A 23,559-nucleotide genomic window follows, 5' to 3' on the forward strand; every position below is an offset into this window, starting at 1 on the left:
CTGCAAACTGCAAAATAAATGTAGTGCTTATGTTATAAAATTTACTTAAAAGGAGGCTGGGTTAAGTTCTTTAAATTTTTTTATATAGAGATAGTTATTTTGGAATAGCAAACATACCAAAAATTCCTAAACATGAAACTTCTACTTTCTTTGACTATTATTAACACATTCCTTATGCCTATTCAGATGCTTACATAGAGAAATTTGATAAACACTATTGTTTTTGTTCCATTATTATAGGAAAGGAAATAATGACTTCATTACCTTTAAAGTAGTGCTACGGCAAAATGGAGAAAGGAAAAACGGTTGAACTGAGTGAAAGGAAAGGCAGAGAAAAATTGGGAGACTCTGTCTGTTTTTCATCTAGGCACTTAATTATTGCCGATTAACGAGCAGTAATTTATGCCTGCTGTGATGGCTGTGTGAGTTTGTTGCAGTGCTGGCGTGTGCTGCTGTGGTAGGCATGATCCTAACCACCTGTGGTTCATATTGTTTCAGAATTAGAAAGGAGAGAGCTATGTGTGGAACCTAAAAAATTATTCCTAGAAATGTAGTTGCCTTTCACTAGTCGAAAACTGCATAGTAATTTAGAAATTCCACAGAGAAATTATTAAAAGGTAAGCGAAACGTAAAGTAACATAGCTGTCCCCTTCCCATACATGTTATTATTATTACAGTGAAAGCCATACTCAACCGAGTTCATGAAAATTATCAAATAGTAGCTTATCTTGTTTCAGACACTTGATTTTGCTTTGTTTTCATTTTGTTTTTAGAAATGAATAATTGTTATATGTATAGATTGTTTTCTTTTTTTGGTATTCGAGAATATTTGAGTGTTAATGAGATTTTATTCTTTCTTAGGTCATGTTTACTGGTGAGAATATTCCTGTTCATCCTCATGTTTATAGCAATGGTCATATCTGTTTATCCATTCTGACAGAAGACTGGTCCCCAGCGCTCTCAGTGCAGTCTGTCTGTCTTAGCATTATTAGCATGCTTTCCAGCTGCAAGGAAAAGGTAGGACTTTTCAGAACTCCTACAGGTAATATTTCTTCTTTCAGTTTAGTTAGATAAATAATTCTAACAGAAAATTGTTATTATTTGGTGGAAAGACTCATGCTTTTTCTTTTGGAATTTTAGGGAGTGTCATGTTTGGTAATAAATCAAAAAATGATTTTGGTGTCTTTCATTCCGAATATAAGTTTTAATGTTAAATAGATAGAAGTCATAACTACTGTTTTATATTTTTAAAATAGGAGATGTCTGTGTATGTTCTTAAATTTGAATTTTATTTCCATAGACATGCATAGGTCAAAGTATGTAAGAAATTCTAATGTGCAGATTGCATTGAGGAAAACCCCAGAAGCATCATACTGTCCCTTGGTCCTTCTGCAGCTCCTGCCCTGGTGACTTCTTTCAGGGAATTTCCTGCCCTCATGGCTGGTTTGAGACAAGAACCAGTTTAGCTGTAGAACTTTTAGGGCTTTTCCATCTTTTGTGCTTAATAATCCACAGGTTCTATGTCTGATGAAAGTGGAGAAAACAGACTGGACAAGAATATCTTATTTTTTTTAATTTAGCATATCCTTTAAAAGTGCCAGAACCCTCTGTATGTCTCTGGCATTCTTATTCCTGCCTAGGATTGGTGTAGCACAATATTTTATTTTGTTTTAAAATAAGATTTATTTTGTCTGGAAGGCAGAGTGAAAGAAAGAGAGATTCAGATCATACTGTCCCATCCACTGATTTACTTTGCATGGCGTGCAATGGCCAGTGCTGAACCAAGCCAAAGCCAGGTACATGAAACTCCATCCAGAACTCTAACATACTTGAGTCATTTTCCAGTGCTTTCCCAGGTACATTAGCCAGGGAGCTGAGTCAAAAGTGAGACAGCTGGGGATTTCCAACCATGCACTCCAACATGGGGATACCAGTGTTACAAGTGATATTAACTCACTGTGCCACAACATGGGTCTGCTTGCTTGCTTTCTGTTTTTTCAATTTATTTATTTGCAAGGCAGAGTTATAGAGGAAGAGAGATATTCCCATCTGCTGGTTCATTCCCTGAATAGCCACAATGGCTGGAGCTGGGCCATGCTGAAACCAGGAGCTTCTTCTGGGTCTCCTATGTGAGTAGCAGGGACCCAAGCATTTGAGATATCTTCGGCTGCTTCCCTAGCCACATTAGCACCGAGCTGGATTGTAAGTGAAGCATCTGAACTTGAGCTAAAGCCCTTAGTGAATGCTGGCATTGCAGGAGGTTACTTAACCTGATGCACTACAATATTGCAAGTACGTGCATTTTAATGTCTATTCTTTGGGCAGGTATCTGATGCAGTAGTTAAGATTCCAGTCTCATAATGGAGTCCTAAGTTTGAGTCCCACTTTTGTTAGTGGGAGGTGATTTTGTAAGTACTTTAGTGGCTACCTGTGAAAAACTGAGTTCCTGGCTTCTGGCTCCAGCCTGGTCATCTCAGCAAACGAAAGCTCAGATTTTTTTCTCTCTCTCCCTCTCTCTCTCCATCCCTCTCTCTCCCTCCCCCTCTTCCTTTCTTAATAATACTTGTTAGAAACAAAATTAAGTGAAGCCTTTTTTTCCATGAGACTTTAGTTTTGTGTTTTGTTTAAAGGAGAAACAAAATTTGCCTTTGAAAGGGACCTGCTATGTTGTATATTTATTTTCAGAAGGGACATTTTTTCTCTCATTCTCCCAAGTTGGACCATCACCTTTTTTTATTCAGTTAGTGTTTAGAGAACTTTCAAGATAATCATTTTTATTATTAGCTTTAAAAAAGATTTATTTATTTGAAAGGCACAGTGACAAAGATAAGGAGAAACAGAGATCTTCCATCTGCTAATCTTCATCTGCTGTCGCCCAGTTACGTTAGTAGGGAGCTGGGTCAGAAGTAGAGGCAGTACTCAACTCGGGTATTTTACTACATCCTTTGTGCATCTAAAGCAGTAGCTTAGCTTATTGCATCACAACACATCTGCTTTTAGTGCATTTAGCAATAATAGATTATTTAGAAATTGATTATTTAGAATCTGAAGCATTTAACCATTATTTCAACAAGTGTCTTAATGCTAGTTCCAGAAGATGTTTCTTGGTTAGGTTTTGAAAAACAAACAAAATTGTTGTCATCCAAATAATCATGGAAAGTAATGAATTAAATTGTATTTTTTCAAATTGTAAGATTAAAAGCCTTTATGCATAATTCTATGTACTACATAAGGAAAAATAGCAAATGTACCATTATTTAAAAAACACACATCTAGAGTCAGGAATATTAAAATGTATAGTTAATATATGTATATTGTTATTAATACTTCCATTCTTCTTTGTTGTTGGTTTTTTAAGCTGCATTTTAAGATTGTAACTGAGTTATTAATCCCAAGGACTTTAGAAGCAAATCTTATTTTTCCTGTTGTATTTTCTTAATCATCCCAGCACACACATTTAAAACCATTGTGTGTAGTATAGAGCAGTTTGCAGTTAAAAGTACTTCTGTGTTCCTGTTACGTTTAGTGACTAACTAAAAGGAAGGTCAGCCGATAGATACAGGGTTTAGTAAGAAAAGTTAAGAAGTGAGAGTCAGTATATGCACATATCTCTTGCCTGTGCTTTGTGATTATTAGCTTTAGTTTATATTTCAATGCAATGGTTTACTGTTAAAAATTAGAAAATTGGGCCCGGCGCGGTGGCGCAAGTGGTTAAAGGTCCTCGCCTTGCACGCCCGGGATCCCATATGGGCGCCGGTTCTAATCCCGGCAGCCCCGCTTCCCTTCCAGCTCCCTGCCTGTGGCCTGGGAAAGCAGTCAAGGACGGCCCAAGGCTTTGGGACCCTGCACCCGCGTGGGAGACCTGGAAGAGGCTCCTGGCTTCGGATCGGCATAGTATCGGCCCATTGCGCTCACTTGGGGAGTGAATCATCGGACGGAAGATCTTCCTCTCTGTCTCTCCTCTCTGTATATCCGCCTTTCCAATGAAAAAATAATAATAAAAAAAATAATAAAAAGACAAATTCTTTTAAAAAAATTAGAAAATTTTCATGTTCTGTCTGTGAGGGTATGTTGAAAAATTTGTGGAGGAAAGGCAACAGATAATGAATGGCTCAAGTACTTGGGCCCCCGACACCCATGTAGGAGAACTAGATGGAATTCCTGGTTCTTCTTATTCTTTCAGATTTATTTATTTATTTTTTTAAAAGATTTATTTTTATTGTAAAGTCAGATATATGTATAGACAAGAGGAGAAACAGAGAAGAAGATACTCTGTCCAATGATTCACTCCCCAAGTGACCGCAGTGGCCAGAGCTACACCAGTCCAAATCCAGGAGCTAGGAGCTCTTCTGGGTCTCCCATGCGGGTGCAGGGTCCCAAGGTTTTGGGCCGTCCCCACTGCCTCCTCAGGCCACAGGCAGGGAGCTGGATGGGAAGTAGGGCCAATGGGACAGGAATCGGTGGTCATATAAGATCCTGGTGCAAGCAAGGCGAGGACTTTAGCCACTAGGCCATGGCTCCAGGCCCCGGATTTATTTTTTATTTATTTGAAAACCAAAGAATCAGGTCGAGAAGACAGAGTGAAAAATATGTTTCTGTTTGCTGGATCACTTTCTGGAAAGCCCCAACAGGCAAGGCTGGGCTGGGTTGAAGTTAAGAGCTTTGAATTCTATCTGGGTTTGTTACATGGATGGCAAGGGACCAGGTATTTGGACTGTGATTTGCTGCTTACCCCAGGCACATTGCAGGGAGCTATAGGAAGCAGACCAGCCAGGAATTGAACTGACATTCTGGTATAGGGTGCTATCATCTCAGTTGACATCTTAACCTGTTACACCACATTGCAGTCCCCACCCCTTTTAGATACCTACCTAAAGCTCTGTTGTTAAAACAGGTAAATTTTATTCTGTGGTAGACTTTCATCTATGGGGTTTTTTAAACAAAAAAACTCCAAATATTAAAAATTAACTCCAAATATATACTTCATTTTAACAAATATTTGGAACTTTGATGTAGTACATTGTTGTTAGTTCCATTTTACAATGAATGATTCCTTAAGCTGAAGGCATTTGTTCAAGTTATTTATTTTACAAACTGGAGTATGGAGAGGCAGAGGCAGAGCTTCTGTCCACTGGTTCACTTCCCAGATGGCTGTATTGGACAGGTTGGGCCAGACTGAAGCCAGCAACTTTTTCCAGGCCTCACATGGGTGGCAAGGACCCAAACATCTGGGCCATCCTCTGATGGGTTTCCTAGGCCATTTGCAGGAGCTGGGTCAGAAGTGGAGCACTTCGGGAAACAAACGTATCTGATGGGATGTTGGCGTCACTCACAGGTGGCAACTTTTCCTAGCTATACCACAACACTGGCCCCACTAAATGTGCTTAAATGCAGTCTGTCAATAGATTCAGTATATTAGAGGAAATTTCTGGTAATGTGACTGATGACTTTTTAGTAATCCAACCTTTTCTAAGCCCTTATAATATTACATTGTTCAGCCTTCCCAGTTTATATTCTATTGCTTATTTAATTTTATAATACATCTCTTGGTAAAGTTCCTTTTCTACTACCTCCACCCCTCCTAGGACTGTATTTGCCTAATCATTTAACAGTTTGATTATATTCTAAGCCTAACCAAATAGAATGAGTATTTTTATTCTCATATTTTGTAAAGACTGTTGTGATTTTGGCTTCTAAACAAAATAGATAAATGAGTTTGTGAGATTACTTGCTTTAGTAGTAGCAGTTTATTCCACCTGGACACAGATTTGATTTTTCAGGACAAACAGCAGAAGATTATTTATTTCTTCAAGGTAGTGAGATATCTAATTAAAATTTCAGAAATTTCCTCAAAATTTATCAACAAAGTAATCTTGGGATAGCTATTCAGCATTTGTGTTCTGGTGTTGCTTTGTTAATTTCATTTGTTATTAATGCTAACAGGCATTAGGAAGTTCCACTAACATGATTCCACATGTGTGTTTTCTTTACAGTCAGGTGGACTGTTGGCCTTCTGCAATCTTTGTTTCCTGCTTGGAGCTTTGTTAATGACATCTTAAAATTCTACTTTTTTTTAAAGATGTTCATTTTGATAGTCAAAGTACAGAGAAAGAGGTCTTCCATTTGCTGTTCACTTCCCAGATGGCCACATTAGCCAGGGCTGGGCCGGTCAAAGCCAGGAGATCATACGGATCTCCCATGTGGGTGGTAGGGGACCTGGATGCTAGGCATCTTCCAGTGCTTTCCCAGGCACATTACCAGGGAGCTGGATCAAAAGTAGAGTTTCTGGAATTGAAACCAGTCGGCACATGGGATGCTAGCCTCACAGGTAGCAGCTCTATGCAATGCACCACAGTACTGTCCCCCAACCCCATTCTTTTGATTAGATTCAAATAGAGGGAAAAAATTACTTTTTTTTTTTTTTTATCTTCATTAGATTAGCAAAATAGAGGTAACTCCAAAGCTACTTGATAAAAAACATATAAGGGCAAGAAAAAAAAATTGTCAGAATAGTGCTGAAAGTAGAGAGCTAAGATATAGGAATATCTGTCATGCAAAACCTTGTTTTAATTTAACTTAGTTTATAAAATTGCTTACATAGTTGAGGCATGCGTACCCATTTGGGTCTCTGATTAGGGAGAGGAGTCAAGGTATGGAGGAAGGTGAGTGGGACAAACGTTTGAATTTTTTTTTCTCCTGTATTCAAACGGCAGGAGAGGAGGGGTCTGCTTCTTGTTTTCAGACCACATCAGCAAAAGGGGATGGGGAAGTCATTTGATGACGCCTTAGAGACCCCAGTGTGGGGAACAGTGTTCCGAGGATGTTACTTGAATGGTTTTGATAGGTCTGAGAAGACTTGGCTCCATTGCACCAGGAATTGTTCCAAGGTCTATTGGCTGATTAAGTCTACTTTAGTACATTCACAGGTGCCAGAACGTGTTGCAAAGCTTGGCCAGGAGAGTGATCCAACCTGTTCTGCTTTGCATCCTCTGACAAGATACTCAAAGTCCTCTGCTAGCTTAGATAAGCTGGCTGTCATGTCCCCTGTGTGTATCTGAGCATACTGTCCACTGCATGGGCATCAGCAGCTAAGGAGGCCCAGTCCAAATAAACGTACTCCAAGGCTGTACCACATATGTTATGATTTTTCCCTGTGACTGGGGTTTGTGTATGGCCAGCTAGTTGGGGAGTCTCCCAAGAACCCTAACCTGTGTTTACTTCAGACTTGTCTCTTGTATGCCTCAAGAAATGCAGGGACAAGTTCAGCCTATCACCTGCAGCTGCCAGCATACAGTGAGATGCTGTTTGATACCAGGTAGATACAGCTGCTTGGTCAGTTCTGCTCCCAGCCCCATTTCTCACATGAGCTGATGGGTGCTGTGGCCTAGTCAAGGAAACCAGTAATAGCCCCCAGCAAGAGCATGCCCACAGTTTCCCTACCATACCCGTTCCAAGCCCAGATCTTGCACTTGCCAAGGGGTACTGTGGTCCAGCTTAACAAGACTTGCTCCCTTTCCCTTGACAGCTTGTACTGTAACCTGTCCTGACTAGCCCGTACCCATTCTGGCTCTTGTGCATACCAGTGGTTGCAGCAGCTTAGCCCAGCCTGGCCCACCCCCAGTTCCAGATCTCATTGCTCACCAGTGGAAATTATAGCCACCTGCAAGGAATCCCCAGATTTCCCCTACCAGGTCCACTCCCAGCCTCAGGTTTTGGCGCATGCCAGCAGGTGCTGCAGCCCAGCCCAAAATGGTCTACCTGCAGTCTCAGCATTCACCAGCAGATGCTGCAGTGTATCTCACCCTGACCTGCCCTCAGTTGCAGTTCTTGCTGTTGGGTGCAGCAACCTAGCCCAACCTTGACTGGCCCAGCCCAGCCAACCCCCAGATTCAGCTCACACATATGCCAATGGATGCTGCAGTTCAGCCTGGCCTGCCCTGGCTCTTGTACTCACTAGCAAGAGCTGCAGATTAGTAGGGGAGTCCCCAGAGTTCCTCTACCAAGCCCATTTCCAGCCTCAGATCTTGCACATGCTGACAGGATCTTTTATCCAGCCTGACAAAGTCTGCCTGCAGTCTCAGCTTTGCTGGCAGATGTTGCAGCCTAGCAGAGCTGGGCATGGCCCATGCGGTGTCCTGGCTCTTGTGCATGCCAGCAGTGCTGCAGTGTGGCCCAGCCCAGCCTGCCCCCAGACTCAGCCCACACAAATGCTGACAAGTGCTAGAGCATTGGCTGTCACCTACAGAATCTACCCTAGATCCAGTTCAGACAAACCTAGTTAGGTAGACCTTTAAATTTTAATCAAGTCACAATAATAATTATTTCTTTTAAAGATTTATTTTTGTTTGAAAGCCAGAGTTAGAAGAAAAATTGTTTCTTAAGAAATTATGATGTGAAATAAAAATTCTTTATATCTGAATGCTATCTATTATTTTTGGTTATAGTCATTCTGTTAGTGATTTCACTGCAGTCTGACCTAGACCACGCACATATACAACCATCACTGTTTTGAAAAAAACAATTTATTGTCCAAAAATATGTTTTTCTGGATATATTTATAGTTTTAATTTTTTGTTACGCTGTTAGTGTTGACTGTTTTTATACATTCTGTAATAACTGTGTATAAGCTTTTCTTCAAGCAATCTCCTCATTAGCTTTTTTATTCTACAATTTCTTAGCTGTTTAAACTCTTTTGTTTCAGAGACGACCACCAGATAATTCTTTTTATGTGCGAACGTGTAACAAGAATCCAAAGAAAACAAAATGGTGGTATCACGGTAAGCAGATTTAGTTTGTCTTAGTAAATATTTTTGCTTTTTTGACTTGATGGATTTATGTATTTGCTATGACTTGAATGAAGGATATAATATTGTGCTTTTATAAATTAAAGGTTCTTACAAATACTGTAAGATAGCTTACTTCTATTTTTATTTGAGAAGTAGAGAGAAACAGATCTCTCATCCCTCTAGTTCATTCTGCAGATGCCTACATCCACAGCAAGGCTGGGCTGAAGCCAAGAGCTCAACTCAGATCTTTATGTGAATTGCAGTGATTCAGTTATGTGTGGTGTTACTGCTGCCTCCTTTGTGCATTAGGAGAAGGCTGGAGCTAGTAGTAGGAGCAGGGCGTCTTAACCCCACACTCTGATACAGTGTTTTAGTCACTAGGCCATTTACTTGCCCCCAGACTAGATTTTTAGTTGGAAAACAAAATACATCTATCCTACAAGTAAAACCTGTAAGTATTTTAACACTCAGACGATACTGTTCCTTCTTCCTTCTTTTCCTTCTCTTCCCTTCCTTTCCCTTCTCCTCTTCCCCTCTCCCCCTTCCTCATTCCCCTTCCTTTCCGTTTTTCCAAAGTCAGACTTACAGAGATCTTCTGTCTGCCCTATCACTCCTCATTTGGCAACTAAGGCCAGGGCCGAGTCAGGCTAAAGCCAAGAATTACATCCGGGTCTCTGACATTGATTGTAGGGGCTCAAGTACTTGTGCCACCCGTATACGGGGATGTACCGTTAGCAGGGAACTGGCTTGGATGTGGAGCAGCGAGGAAATAAACTGGCACCCAGGCATCCAGATGGGAATCTGGAGTCTCAGCTAGTGGCTTTACCCACTTCAACACCATTCTAGCAGCACCCCGTGCCATTTTTAAAGTTTTTATTTATTTGAGAAGCCAAAAGAAAGACAAGTAGAGATAATGGTAGTTTTGTAATTTAGAGCTGCTAGAATTTTTTCTGAACTAACCTTAGTGCTTCCACAAAGAAACATTTGAAAATAAAACAAAATGTCAAAAGCAAATAAAAACAAGCAAACAACAACAAAACCCAAAATGTCTGCGTTCCATAATGTTCACTGGGAAGAGTTAGAAAAACTACTCTTTGTGATTATACGCACATGTGATTATCTCCTTGTGTTCCTGCCTGGTTTTCATTTTTGCTGATCTAATGCAAGTTAAAACTGCAAAACTAAAGGAAAACTAACCTTCTGTCTTTTTAAGCAATTTGAAACATCTGTATCCTCACTTAAATTGAATAAATTACAAATTTAAAAGAGTTCTTCTGGACCTGGCATGGTAGCCTAGTGGCTAAGGTCCTTGTCTGTATGTATCAGGATCCCAAATGAGTGCCGGTTCTAATCCTGGCAGCTCCCTGTTTGTGGCCTGGGAAGGCAGCTGAGGATGGCCCAAAGCCTTGGGACCTGTACCTATATGGGAGACCTAGAAAAAGGTCCTGGTTCCTGGCTTCAGATTGGCTCAGCTCTGACATTTAAGGCCACTTGGGGATTGAACAAGTGGATAGAAGATCTTCTTCTCTGTCTCTTAACTGTGTGTTTGACTTTCCAATAAAAATATATAAATCTTTAAAAAACAACAACAACAAAAAGATTTCTCCTGGTGTTGAAACAAAAGGTGGCCAGTCAATGAGACAGTAGTGCTGTGTCAGCCAGTACATATAGGGAAACAGGGAAAGAAGAATGCTATTCCTGGGCTCAGCATAGTGGTATAGTTAGTGAAGCTGCTTGTATCACTGGCATCCCATATGACACCAGCTTATGTCCCGGCTGCTGCATTTCTCATCCAGCTCCCTGCTAATGGCCTGGAGAAAGCAGCTGAAGATGGCTGAGTGTTTAAGCCCCTGCAGGTCACATCAGAAACCCAGATGAGGTTCCTGGCTTTAGCCTGGCCTAGGCTCAGCTGTTAAAGCCATCAAAAAATGCTACTCCTGAGACTGGAGGCAGGTGCCTTTTCCTTTAGAAAAGGAAAGTTCAAGTGCCATAATTGTAGTTAAACTGCTTTCTATAAATGATACTTGCAGTTCTAAGGGCTCTGGTTAGAGTCCCAGGTGTTCTACTTCCATTTTACCACACTTTGCTAATGTACCTGGGAAAGCAGCGAAAGATGATCCAAGTGGCTGATCCCTGCTCCCCATGTGAGACAGCCAGGTGGAGCTCCTGGCATCTGCCAAGCCTAGCTGATCATTATGGCCATTTTGGGGAGTGTGCCAGTAGCTGGAATGCATGTCTCCCTCTGTCTCTCTTTTTCTAACAATGCCTTTCTTTTTTTCTTTTAATTCTTTTTTTTTTAAGATTTATTTTTATTGTAAGTCAAATATACAGAGAGGAAAGACAGAGGGGATGGTCTTCCGTCCGATCACCAAGTGACCGCAACGGCTGGTGTTTTGCCAATCTGAAGCCAAGATCCCAGGAACCTCCTCCAGGTCTCCCACATGGGTGCAGGGTCCCAAGGCTTTGGGCCGTCCTCCACTGCTTTCCCAGACCACAAGCAGGGAGCTGGATGGGAAGTGGAGCTGCCAGGATTAGAACCGGCGCCCATATAGGATGCTGGCACGTTCAAAGCGAGGACGTTAGCCTCTAGGCCATGCTGTCGGGCCCAGGAACAATGCCTTTCAAGGAAATAAAAAAATTTTTTTAATGTTAGGGAAGAAAATATAGATAAGAAGCGCAATGTAAAAATGTAAAGGGTAATAGAGAATGAAATCAACTAGTAAAAGTAGATCTGTGAAAATGAGATTAGCTACAAAGCTCTTACTGTATATAACATTGAGGAAATCTGTTATTAAATCAGAAGAAAAAAAAGTCATCGTCTTAGAAAGCTAGTAATTATTTTTGAGAAAGCTATTTACTTCATATAAAATACTTGCAATTGGGGCCAGCATTGTAGCATAGCTGGCCAAGCCTTCGTATGTGATACTGGCATCGTAAATGGTCAACTGATTCAAGTCCGGGCTAATTCAATTTCCATCCAGCTCCCTGCCAGTGTGCCTGGGAATGCAGCAGAAGATGAACCAAGTACTTGAGTCCCAGAACCTCATGGGAAGCTCTTAAGCTCCTAGTTTCAACCTGGCCCGACGCTGGCTGTTTCCTCTTTTTGGAGATTGAGTCAGTGGATGAAGGAGTCTCTTTTCATCTGTCTGTCTCTGTGTTTCCTCTTCTGTAACACTGCCTTTCAAACCAAAAAATAATAATTTAGGGCCCGGCAGCGTGGCCTAGCGGCTAAAGTCCTCGCCTTGAACACCTGCTGGGATCCCATACGGATGCCAGTTCTAATCCCGGCAGCTCCACTTCCCATCCAGCTCCCTGCTTGTGGCCTCGGAAAGCAGTCGAGGACGGTCCAAAGCCTTGGGACCCTGCACCCACGTGGGAGACCTGGAGGAGGTTCCTGGGATCCTGGCTTCAGATTGGCATAGCATCGGCTGTTGCGGCTCACTTGGAGAGTGAATCATCGATCAGAAGATCTTTCTCACTGTCTCTCCTCCTCTCTGTATATCTGACTTTGTAATAAAAATAAATCTTTTTAAAAAATCAATTAAAAAATAATAATTTTAAAATATTTACAATGGGTTATATATTTTTTGAAAACTTTTAAAAAATATATTTGTGTGAAAGCCAAAGTTAAAGAGATCTGATTGATATGTTCAGTGATCAATCTTCTATCCATTGGTTCACTCCCCAATGGCCTCAATAACCAGAGTTTAGCTGGTCTGAACTATGAGCCAGAAAGTTCCTTTGGGTCTCCCCACATAGGCGCAAGGACTTGAACCATCCTCCTCTACTTTCCTGGGCCTTTAGCAGGGAGCTGGATCAGAAGTGGGGTGCACTGACTCCAAAAGCACATTTATCTTTTCTAAGATGTATTTCTTTTATCTGAAAGACAGATTTTACAGAGACATAGATCTTCTATCTACTAGTTCACTTCCCAAATGCCTGCAATGGCCAGATCCAGGCTAGCAGGAGCTAGGTGCTTGTTCCTGGTCCCCCACATGGGCCCTGGGACCGAAAGACCTGAGCCATCCACCGCTGTTTTCCCAGGCCATAAACAGAGAGCTGGGTTGGAAGTGGAACAGTGGGGACACGAACCATCATCCATAAAGGATACCAGTGCCATAGAGAATTAGTCTGCTACACCACGGTGCTGGCTCCCCTTAAGATTGATTTGTTTCACAAAGCAGAGCTCAGAGACAGATCTTCCATCTACTAGTTCATTCCGCATATTGCCACAACAGCCAGGGCTGGGGCTGGCTAACACTAGCATCCAGGAGCTCCATCCAAGTCTCCCAAGTGAGTGGCAGGGATGTAGATATTCAGGCTGATTCCTGCTGCTTTGCCAGATGCGTAAGTAGGAAGGTGGGTCACAGTTAGAGTAGCTCATAAGGGATACTGAAGTTGTAGACGCAGGCTTAACCCACTGTACCACAACACTGTCCCTGTATAACACATTAAATATAGTGAAAAAACATGTATAACATGCATAGATAAAAATATAACTCAGTAAAATTATAAATTTTTGAATTCTGGAATTATTGGTAATTGGATTGGTAGCATTTTATTGAATACAATAAACAGAATAAAACTTTGCTGTTGTTATATAGCAAATTAGGAATACTAGTTATTGTTGGGTTTTTAAGACTATTTACCTATTCTAAGGACAAAGTTACAAAGGGAGAGCAGAGGAGCCTCCATTCCCCAAATGGCTGCAGTGGTCATGACTGGGACAAGCTGAAATCAAAATTCGGAAGCTTCATTTGGTTCTCCCACTTACATACCAGAATTCCAAGCTGTTGGACTGTATTTTGGCTGTTTTCCCAGGCACGTTAGCAGGAAGCTGGATTGAAGCAGAACACCTGTGACTCTAAACCTGTTGACTGGCTGCTTTTATGGAATGCTGAGGAAACACTTCAGTAGTATTTAATAAGCTAAATGTTGAAGGTGAAATTTTCTTAGTATAAACCTCTGACAATCTATACTAAGAGAATAATCTTAAAATATTAGTTGAAGGAACTTTGAAACCTTTATCTTTCTTCTTCACCAACCATGCCTCAGATTGTAGTTTTAAATGGCCGAGTCTTATAATGCCCCAGGAAAACAGCACAAGTGACTTTGGTATCCTATGAAGAACTTTAGTCTTTGGTCAGGGCATGAAGAACTCTTGGTTTTATGCCTGGCACAGTAACCTAGTGGTTAAAGTCCTCGTCTTGCATCCACTGAGATCCCATACGGGTGTTGGTTTGTATCTTGCCTGCCCCACTTCCCATCCAGCTCCCTGCTTGTGGCCTGGGAAAGCAGTCAAGGACAGCCCAAAGCCTTAAGACCCTGCACTCGTTGGGAGGCTTGGAGGAAGCTCCTGGCTCCTGGCTTCAGATCAGCTCTGCTCATGCTGTTACGGCCATTTGGGGAGTGAACAAGTAGATGGAAGATTTTTCTTTTTGTTTCTGTTTCTCTGAAAATCTGCCTTTCTTTTCTTTCTTTTTTTATGATTTATTTTATTTTTATTGGAAAGACGGATATACAGAGAGGAGAGACAGGAAGATCTTCCATCCGATGATTCACTCCCCAGGTGGCCGCAACGGCTGGAGCTGAGCCAATCCAAAGCCAGAAGCCTCTTCCGGGTCTCCCATGCGGGTGCAGGGTCCCAAAGCTTTGGGCTGTCCTCGACTGCTTTCCCAGGCCGCAGGCAGGAAGCTGGATGGGAGTGGAGCTGCCAGAATTAGAACCGGCGCCCATATGGGATCCTGGGTGTGCATGGCGAGGACCTTAACCACTTGCGCCATCATACCGGGCCAAATCTGCCTTTCGAATGGAAATGTAATAAATCTTTTCTAAAAATTTGTTTAAGAACTTTTGGTTTCATAGGACAGTGATACAAGGAGCATTTTATTCATGGAATGATCAGTGGGACTCTATTTATAATAATGTAGACCCTACTCATTCCACTCTCTGTTGCCTGTGTACAAGCTGTTTGCCGAGAATGAATACTCCTCCAACACATGGACACTTACCTTTCTTGGAAACTTCTTCACCCAAAGTGTTGTCAAGTATTGCTTTTTTGAGGAACCCAATCAAATCTGCTACTGTGCTTAAAATGGAGTTTTATTTTAGTTTCTGCGATGTCTCCAGATATAGCTCATTATTTAAGACCTATTGTTTTAGATATTCTTAGAACAAATTGTCAGACTCAATAATCTAGCTTAAAGAAATCCTTAGGGAGATGGCTTTGTGTTGTAATGGGTTAAGCTGCCAACTGTAGCTCCAGCTTCTTTTATGGCCGCCTGTTTGAGTTCCAGCTACTTCATTTCCAGTTCAGCTGCCTGTTAATATGACTGGGAAAGCAACAGAGACTGGCAGAGTCCTTGGCCCTTGCACCTCTGTGGAAAACTCTAGTGAAGCACCTGGCTTCCTCTTGGCCTAGTCCCAGCCTTTGTGACCATTTGGAGAGTGAACCACTGTCTGTCTGCTTCTCTCTCTTTCTGTGTGTGTGTGTGTGTGTGTGTGTGTGTATGTAACTCTGCGTTTCAGATAAAATTTTTTGTAGGCATTGCTATTTTCCTAAGACTTTTAATATGATCATTGTGGAATTAAATGGCTCTCCAATTAAGTTTGCAGTGAGAGAGGGGGGGAGAAAACTTTTCAGTCAGTGGCTCATTCTATAATGGCTTCCAATGTCAGGTCTGGGCCATCACACAGTGCAGGGACCCAAGCACTTGGACCATCCTCTGCTGCTTTCCTGGGCACATTAGCAAAAAGCTGGATTAGATTTGGAGCAGCCAAGAACTAGACCTGCATGTGGGATGCTTTGGCTTTTGCCTCCTACATCACAAGGCCAGTCCTTGGTTGTTTTCATTTATTTTTTTAAGATTTATTTATTTTTATTGGAAAGTAGATTTTACAAAAACGGGCAACAGTCAGAGAGGAGCTGATCTGAAGCCAGGAGTTTCTATCTCATGGGTTCAACTGCGCAAGGACTTGAGCTGTCTGCTGACTTGCCAGGCCATAAGGAGGGAGCTGGATCAGAAGTGGAGCAGCCTAGGACACTAACCGGCACCTGTACGGGATGCTGGTGCTTGCAGTGGGGAGGATTAGCCTGCCATACCACCACATCAGCCTTAGTAGTTTTTTGTTTTTAAGATTTATTTATTTATTTGGAAAGTTATGGAGAAGGAGAGATTGTGATTTGGTGGTGAAGAAACAGTATTGTCTTCTCAGTCTGAAGCTATGGCTTGAATTGCTCTGTGCTAAAGGGCGCACAGTGACCACCAGGAGTCTACTTCCCATCCCACCTTGCCACAGCTTATTGTTACTCATGAGAGAAATCTCTTAGGATTGCTACATTCTGAATTTTTGTGAACACATACCAATTTATTATTTTTAAAAGAATTAATATACCAACAATAGATCATTTTAAGGTTTGTATGATCTACCCTTTTCTTAAAGAGTAATTAAATGCGATTTTGAGTTTTTATTGTCAGGGAGGCAAGTGTATAAGCCATATTCTTTTTGGTAATGAAAATATTTCTACATCAGGTTAATTTGTGTATTTTACTCATGCTTACTTAACTTTTTAATTCTCTTTTTTCTCCTTTTCTTAAAGATGATACTTGTTGATGATGCCACTGTTGTCATCCTCCTAGCAGAAGATAGTCCTACTGAGAAAATGAGCACTTTGATCATTCAGTCTTTGAACTTTAACCTTTGACTGGAAGTGACCTATAGGCAATGAAGACTACTTCCTTTTACTGCATTTTTACTCGTGTGCATTCTGGGCGCATGTTGATCGCTGGTTCAGTCCAGGCAACTGACATGCTTTTATTAGTCATACAGTATCAATGCAGGTGTCAGGAAATGTCAAATATAATTCCATTTTTTATTTTTATTTTTTTAAGCGTTTGGAATAGTTCCAGGTCCTCATGTATTGTGCAATAACAATGACTTCCCTGGTGGTGTTGGGACGTTCATTGCCGGCAATGGACGTCATAACAGGAAAAGTTTTTCATTAACTTCTGCCACTCGATGATTAATGCATAATAGGGCCTATGAAATGAACTTATCGGTTATGGTGGGGATTATAAATAACGTGAGGGATCCAACATTACTTTGAAAGTCACCCCAACTGTTTATATTTGGATTCTATGCACTGTGATCCTGAGGTTAACAGCATGAATTAACATGCGTCTTCAAAGGACTGTAATGAAAGATCATTGCGTATTTATTTAATTGTTTATATCTGCTGTCAAATTGTTTTGACATGGAAGGTTTTCAAGTAACATTGGCAGAGAGGTACAATATGTTATCCCTATGGTGAAAATAAATTTGTTGTATATAATTCCTCAATCTCTGAAGTGAAGGTCTGAGTAATATAGGGTCTGACTGGTTTAATCAAGGCTTTATTTTGGAAGTAAGAAAAATGGCAGTAATGATTAAGTTGCTGCAGTCCATAAATTGGGCTTGTTATTTGTGTATTAAAGGTTTTTTTCCAAGTAGATTACACTCGGTTACTTCCTGCTAGCCATCAGCATGAGCCCTACTGCCTAAACACTATTTCATTTATTTATGTTTGGAAAATCCATAAACATTTTTGTTTGCAATCTTGTTTCTTTTGTTATGTTTTAAGTCAAGTTTGAATGTTATATATTACCTTAATTGAAAAACTTTTGTCAAGCTTTTTCTTGTAAACTTTCTTTACTTGTAAGTATCATCTTGTCTCCAATTCTGTACCCTAAAATAAGAAATACATTTTTGACAGAGGCTTAATGTTTTAACGAGAGTGTGGACATTTTTATTTTAAATTTAGGCAAAAGTACACTATAAAATGGTATGTTTGCTTGTTTGTCTTCACAACCATACATTTTTTCCTGGAAGGATTTATTTTGTTTGCTTGTTGAAAAGACTTTGCTTATCGCTAGCTGAAATTTTTCTATAGAAAAAAAAGTTGTTCAAAGGTCCAATCCTCAGTACCATGTAAGTTAGTGCTACAGCTAGGTTCACTTTTTAAAAAGTGATTATTGTATTTTATAAATTAATCTTTTCACATATGCAAAATCTGTTTCTACTATAATGTTATTTTTACTAATGCCTTATTGTTGCACTCTTTTTGAAATATCCTACAGTGAATATATGGATCAATTTGGGTTTAAAGGTAAAAGCCAGTTGGCTGAAAGGATTGAAATATGTACCCCAGTAAAACCATCCAATTAATAATTGGTAAATAATGTTTTAAAAGTTGTTTTTAATCTCTGTATAGATGACATTTTGTAGCTTTGTACATGTTAATCAAGGGCATATAATTTTACACTCTAAAAAATATAATTGCTGAACTCAGGGGTGGGTAGACTTCAAAATTATGTCTGCTATAGAAATAACTTGAAAAACAAAAAACTTGGCCAGCCACCAAATTGTGGACACTGTTTATACCATGAGCTAGCAATTACCACTTTTTAAAAATTTGAAACGTTTTTGTTCAATTTGGACTAAACGTAAATTCTCATAGTGTTCTATCAGTTTTATTAGTTGGCTGTTTAACCAAGAGAGAAAATATTTGGATTATTGATAGTTTTTAACTGCTTGTTATATGAAAATTGCAACTATAAATTATATATTTTCATATTTTAGAAAACTGGTCTAAACTACTGATTGACATCATCTTTTTCCAGTATGTTAGGAAGAAATCTCTCTTGTGTGTTTCTGGTCCTCCTAACTAAATCCTCTTATAAGGAAATGACCTGTGACATTTATTCACCAAAGGAATTAATATACCAGGTCAAAGATTAGCAGTGCTATACTATAGATTAATAGATCATATATAGCCTCAGTTTGAGTTTTTATAAGTATTTTAACATACCTCTCTCTCTAGATGTAGATATGGTAAAATCAAATAAAGCAAACAAAAAAAAACCAAATAACTTCAGTATGTTTTATGTTTTAAAGAGAATAAGATGAAATATCCTAATAGGAGCACCAGTTGTTCAGAATTCATAATCAAATTAACATCATTCCTACGGAATATAGGAGTTACTGAAAATTGCTTTGCACTTAGAGTTAATTAATTTTATATTATTGTTAAAATATTGTAAGTTACATTAGTGAAAGTCTTCGTTTATCTGAGTCATTGCTCCAGAGGGCAGTTAATGGCTTTGTAATTATAAGCAGAATATTTCCTTGTAATGTGTTGTTGAAAGACAACCAGAACACAAAGAAAATGTACATAGGAGTATGCTACTTCCTCCTTCTCCGGTTTTCCTCCATGGTGCATCAGGCCTGTAGAATTAAGCTTCAAATAGAAAATAGGTATTCTCTTCTTTTTTATTTATTTATTTATTTATTTTAGGCCATTCTGCTGGTTTGCCAAATTCTGTTACAACAGTGATACATTCAGTTCTTATTTATGCATGCATACATAATGAACTTGATGCCCTCTCAGAAATTCTTTTTCAAGTAGGAATTAATATCATAAGTTTGAAAGAGAAAGATACTTTTGATCTTTTAAGGGAAATTGAAAAACACATTTTATGGCTGTTGTCTTAAGGAATTAATAATAGTCACTTTTAAAGAATTTACTTGTAATATGTAATTTTTCCTTTTAGCCATCAGGGAAATAAAGCATTTTTAACTATCCAGAAAAATGCTAAAAATAGCTTTTTTATAGTTAACAATAGCACTGAAGAAAGATCTTGATCCTTGTTGTTTTGACTGAAATTATAAATATTTGGTATAAAGCAACTAGAATAGTTTGCTACTTTTGCCCTCCTGAAATATTAAATATATGCAGATATATTGTCATTAGATTCTGGTGGTGAATAATTTCTTCAGATTCTAAAATAGGTATCTAGTAACTGTTGATTATCCCCAGATTGCATCAAAGATGAATTGACAAGTGATAGAAATAAGTAGTGATAATGAAAATGGTATGTAAGTAACTACATATTGTTTCCAGGGATCCAGTCTAGTTTTTAAAAAGCTTATTGTTTCTGAGAATTGAGACATTTAAAACTTGTTAAAACTTGCTAAAAATAGAAGAGAAGAGGAGGTACTGTGTGTTCAAAAGTTTTTTTTAAATAAAGAATTCAGTGTCACTAGTTCTAAGCCTTTATGGTTACTTTTGCTTATGTTTCTCAGTCTCACTTTACTCATTTTTATGCATACCTTAGCTGAATGGCTATAATTTATGATTGTGTGTAATTGTGTATGTAAGTTAGTTTTTAGGAAGAATTGAAGCTTAGTTAACTGGGGTTTGCTTTTTGTTGTCAAAGTAGGTACTATACTATTTGGTATGCCAGTGCCTTTCCTGACTCTGCAGGATTGTGACCTGTGGAGAAGGTGTCTTTTGGTCTGCAACAACCAGTTCCAACCTTTTTCTGGCTTTTTGAAAATACCTTTTCTTCTTCTTCCTTTCTGTCTCTTCTCACAGATGTTTGACATGCGTGAATCTTCAGCATTTGCCTTTTCTGACTTCTAAATTGTTTTTTTTTTTAAGTTGGAGAATCCAGAGAAGATTATTAATTACAACAGAAGTTTTTGAAAAACTAAAAAAAGAAAAAACAAACATAAAAAGAAAACACTATCTTATTCAAATTCCTGATAGTCCCTTCATTAGTAGATTGTTGATTTTGTGAATATAACTCTTTGGTGAGTGAGTTGTAGCTCTAATTCATTTCTAAAATACTAGTACAGAAAAGGAGGGCGTTGGAAGTGGGAACTCTTCCCCGTGCCTAACTATTGCTTAAATGAATTAAATTGTTTGTTTTCCACTTAAATTCCTTCAGTCATTTTGAGATGTGGAATTATTTTTCTAAAATTATTTGTAAAGAGTCTTGCTTTCGCAGCCAATTTTGCATTGATATTAAGATAGGATTGTATACCTGATCGTCATTACAGACTCTGGAACCTGAGCATGGACTACAAGCCTGGCCTGTCCTGCAGGTTGATGTGTGGTTCTGACTGAGATCCTGCTGGGTGAGATGATGATTGTTCAAGGGTTGACACTGACACTTGTTTTCGGGGATGAGTCTTCAGAATGATTATAGTACTGTTTTTTAACAAAGGGTGTTTTGTTGATAAAATAGCACCTGAAGCCATTTTGAATGTGTGGAAGGAATGACTGAATAGACGCTTATGACAAGAACTCTGGCTTTACATGTTGAATGAAAACAAGATCCAGTTCTAGCTGTTTCTTGACACATGCCCTGTTTGAGTTTTAACAAAATGTAGAGCCTATAGTAGTTCTAAGCTGTTGTCTCAAAGTCAAACGCAAGATTGCAGAAGATACTAGGTTTTGAATTGTGACAAAACTTGTCAGATTTCATGGCATATGGAAAGACTGATTACACCTGCCTCTTACAAAAGGTTGAAATAGGACTGTTTAGGAACTCAGTGGTTTTGTCAAGTATGACAATGTGTCTCATCATAGTTAACTGCAGATTCCTTATGTAAATGAAAACGGTCAAGTTCGAGGTAAAAAAATTAATTGAATGAATTTTTAGGTTAATTATCTGGTAACTAAGAGTCAAGTACATGTACAAATTAAATGAATTTGTTCATTTATGTTGGTACTATATTTCTCACAATTTAGAAATAAAGATTGTGCTTGAGGATTTGAATAGGGTGAATGTATATATTTTATAAATTCAAGTTGCAAAATATGTAAAACTCACTTTTTAACTATAACTGTTACAACAGACAAATCTGTTATATATTTTTAAATACATGTATCAAACTTTTGTTAGTTGAATATAGATTACTTTGTGTGCTTTATGGAATTAAGTAACTTTTAAAATAAAGCAGTTGTCATTTGACTTTTTTCTGTAGAGTTGAATACTAAATGGAATAGATGCTAGACTTCTTTGTAGTGTATAATAATGTAAAATTACTTGCATAGTATTTTCTGTTTACGAGATGTTGATCCTTAAAAGATAATGACCATCTGAAAAGATAGTCTGTCCGTTTCCAAAGTGAGTGCAGAGGAATGCAGCGCTACAGCTACTGACTTACAGGTCCTCTCTATTTCATAGAATAGCCAGTTGGCTTGAGTGGCTCTGGATGCTTTAAGTCAGTCCTGAACACCTTCAGGGAAAATAACAATTTAATATCCCTGAACTTCAAGTTTCGTGACATCAGTCATTCTGTGAAAACTTCTGGATGCTTTTCTGACGATACAAATAGATCACCTGATTGACTTCGTTCAGTGACTACTGAAGCGTCGAGACAAAACAAGGAAATAAGCAGGAAAGGGTGCTATGTCTGCATCTGTTATTACAGCAGGAAGAAATTAAATATGCTCTGCTGATACTTCTGTTTCTTTTCCACAAGGGATCTACTTGCCTTAGGAGCACCTTGGTCCTCATTTTGGCTCCATTACTACCATGTAAACTGTCATGTCTCGACAGGTGCTTTTCTGCCCTAGACTAGTAGCTGGTTAGGTAAATGCAGGCTCCAGTTCCTGTGCAATTTGATGGCACTCTTTCCCTTTGTTCTAATCTTTAAAATAATGTTTACCTCACACAGTAGGTATGACTTTCCCACTATGGGTAAGGGACTCTTCTCTGTTCATCTCTGCTCTATTCTTTAGTACTTTTCATACAGACTTTAACAAAATATATGTGCGCTTACTGGAAGGATCAAATGACACAGCAGGGGTTTCTGTATTTTTTAGTAAGGTCCAAAGCCACAGTGGTTCTGAATATGTTCTGTTGGGGAAACCATGTCACTAAATTGGTCTGAATGCTTTGAGGTCTTTTTTTTTTAAAATGCTTCTGATTAATACAAAATACGCACATGGAGAGTATCAATGTTTTCATAAAATTGAGATGTCTGTCTGTACCTAGCCTTCAAAGACCAAGTGTTGGTGATTATATAACTGGATAGTTATATCCTGCAGACATCCAACCAACAGATTTTTTGTCTCTTACCCTGATAAAAGTATGTTTCTCCTGTTTTTCTTGTGATTTAATGCATTCCTGTCAACCTAGTTATCCAGATAGGATCCAACACTTTTTACTAGTCGTCTGCCTGTTACATTCTTCATCAATCCCCATTGAGCCCGTATGTTTAAAGCTAGTGATATCCAGTCCCCTTGCAATTACGACTCTTCACCACACAGACCTGGGTTTTCTCAGGTTGCTCTTCCACAGTAAGCAGATCTTGGAAGTAATGCAAGACACATGTGCTTGGCTGCTGATCTTCCCTGTTCTTAAAAGCTTCACTGTCTCTTTCTCTGCCTGAAAGGAAAGTTGAAATGCAGAAAAATTATTAGCTTTGTCTCTTCACCTCCTCATGCCCTACTAGCTCTGTCCTGAACTCTTAACAGTAGGGACTGTGTTTCTATTTTTATCCCCAGCACATAGCACACAGTACCTATCATGTATGTTTTAACAAATGTGTCTAACTTGATTATTCTTGTATTTTTACAATAACCTTTTCAAAGAAATTATGTGCCAACTACTTCTTTTTTAAAAGTTTGACATAATGGAGAGCGGCACGATAGCTTAAGGGCTGAAGTCCTCACCTTGCGTGTGCCGGGATCCCATAATGGTGCTGGTTCATGTCCTCAAGGCCCTGCTTCCCACCCAGCTCCCTGCTTGTGCCCTGGGAAAGCAGTAGAGGATGGCTGAAAGCCTTGGGACTTTGCACCCATGTTGGAGATCTGGAGGAAGCTGCTGGCTGTTGAGTTCAGATCAGCTCAGCTCTGGCTGTTGCAGCCACATCGGGAGTGGACCTATGGATGGAAGATTTCTCTGTAAAACTGCCCTTCCAAAAATAAAGATTGATAGAG

The 23,559-nt window shown here is 39.3% G+C and overlaps 1 protein-coding gene across 3 annotated transcripts in view; it reads left to right on the forward strand.

Annotated features, from left to right (window-relative positions):
* The window catches only part of UBE2W (ubiquitin conjugating enzyme E2 W), a 64,280-nt gene extending 42,697 nt beyond the window's left edge, over positions 1-21,583 (forward strand). The window contains exons 4-6 of one of the 3 annotated variants that reach the window (XR_005885303.1): positions 862-1,042; positions 8,702-8,777; positions 16,387-16,505. Coding sequence is in view for 2 of the 3 variants with exons in the window: in XM_040994291.1 (XP_040850225.1) it covers positions 941-1,017; positions 8,702-8,777; positions 16,387-16,491 (258 nt within the window). In the remaining variant the exon portion in view is untranslated. Of the gene's footprint in view, positions 1-861; positions 1,043-8,701; positions 8,778-16,386 lie in introns of all 3 variants that reach the window. The other 2 variants (XM_040994300.1, XM_040994291.1) reach the window with 2 other exon arrangements.
* The last annotated feature ends 1,976 nt before the right edge of the window (positions 21,584-23,559 follow it).

The sequence above is a fragment of the Ochotona curzoniae genome, unplaced genomic scaffold (assembly GCF_017591425.1).
Source record: "Ochotona curzoniae isolate NIBS_2020 unplaced genomic scaffold, NIBS_Ocur_1.0 contig_1071, whole genome shotgun sequence".
In the NCBI taxonomy this organism is placed as follows: domain Eukaryota; kingdom Metazoa; phylum Chordata; class Mammalia; order Lagomorpha; family Ochotonidae; genus Ochotona; species Ochotona curzoniae.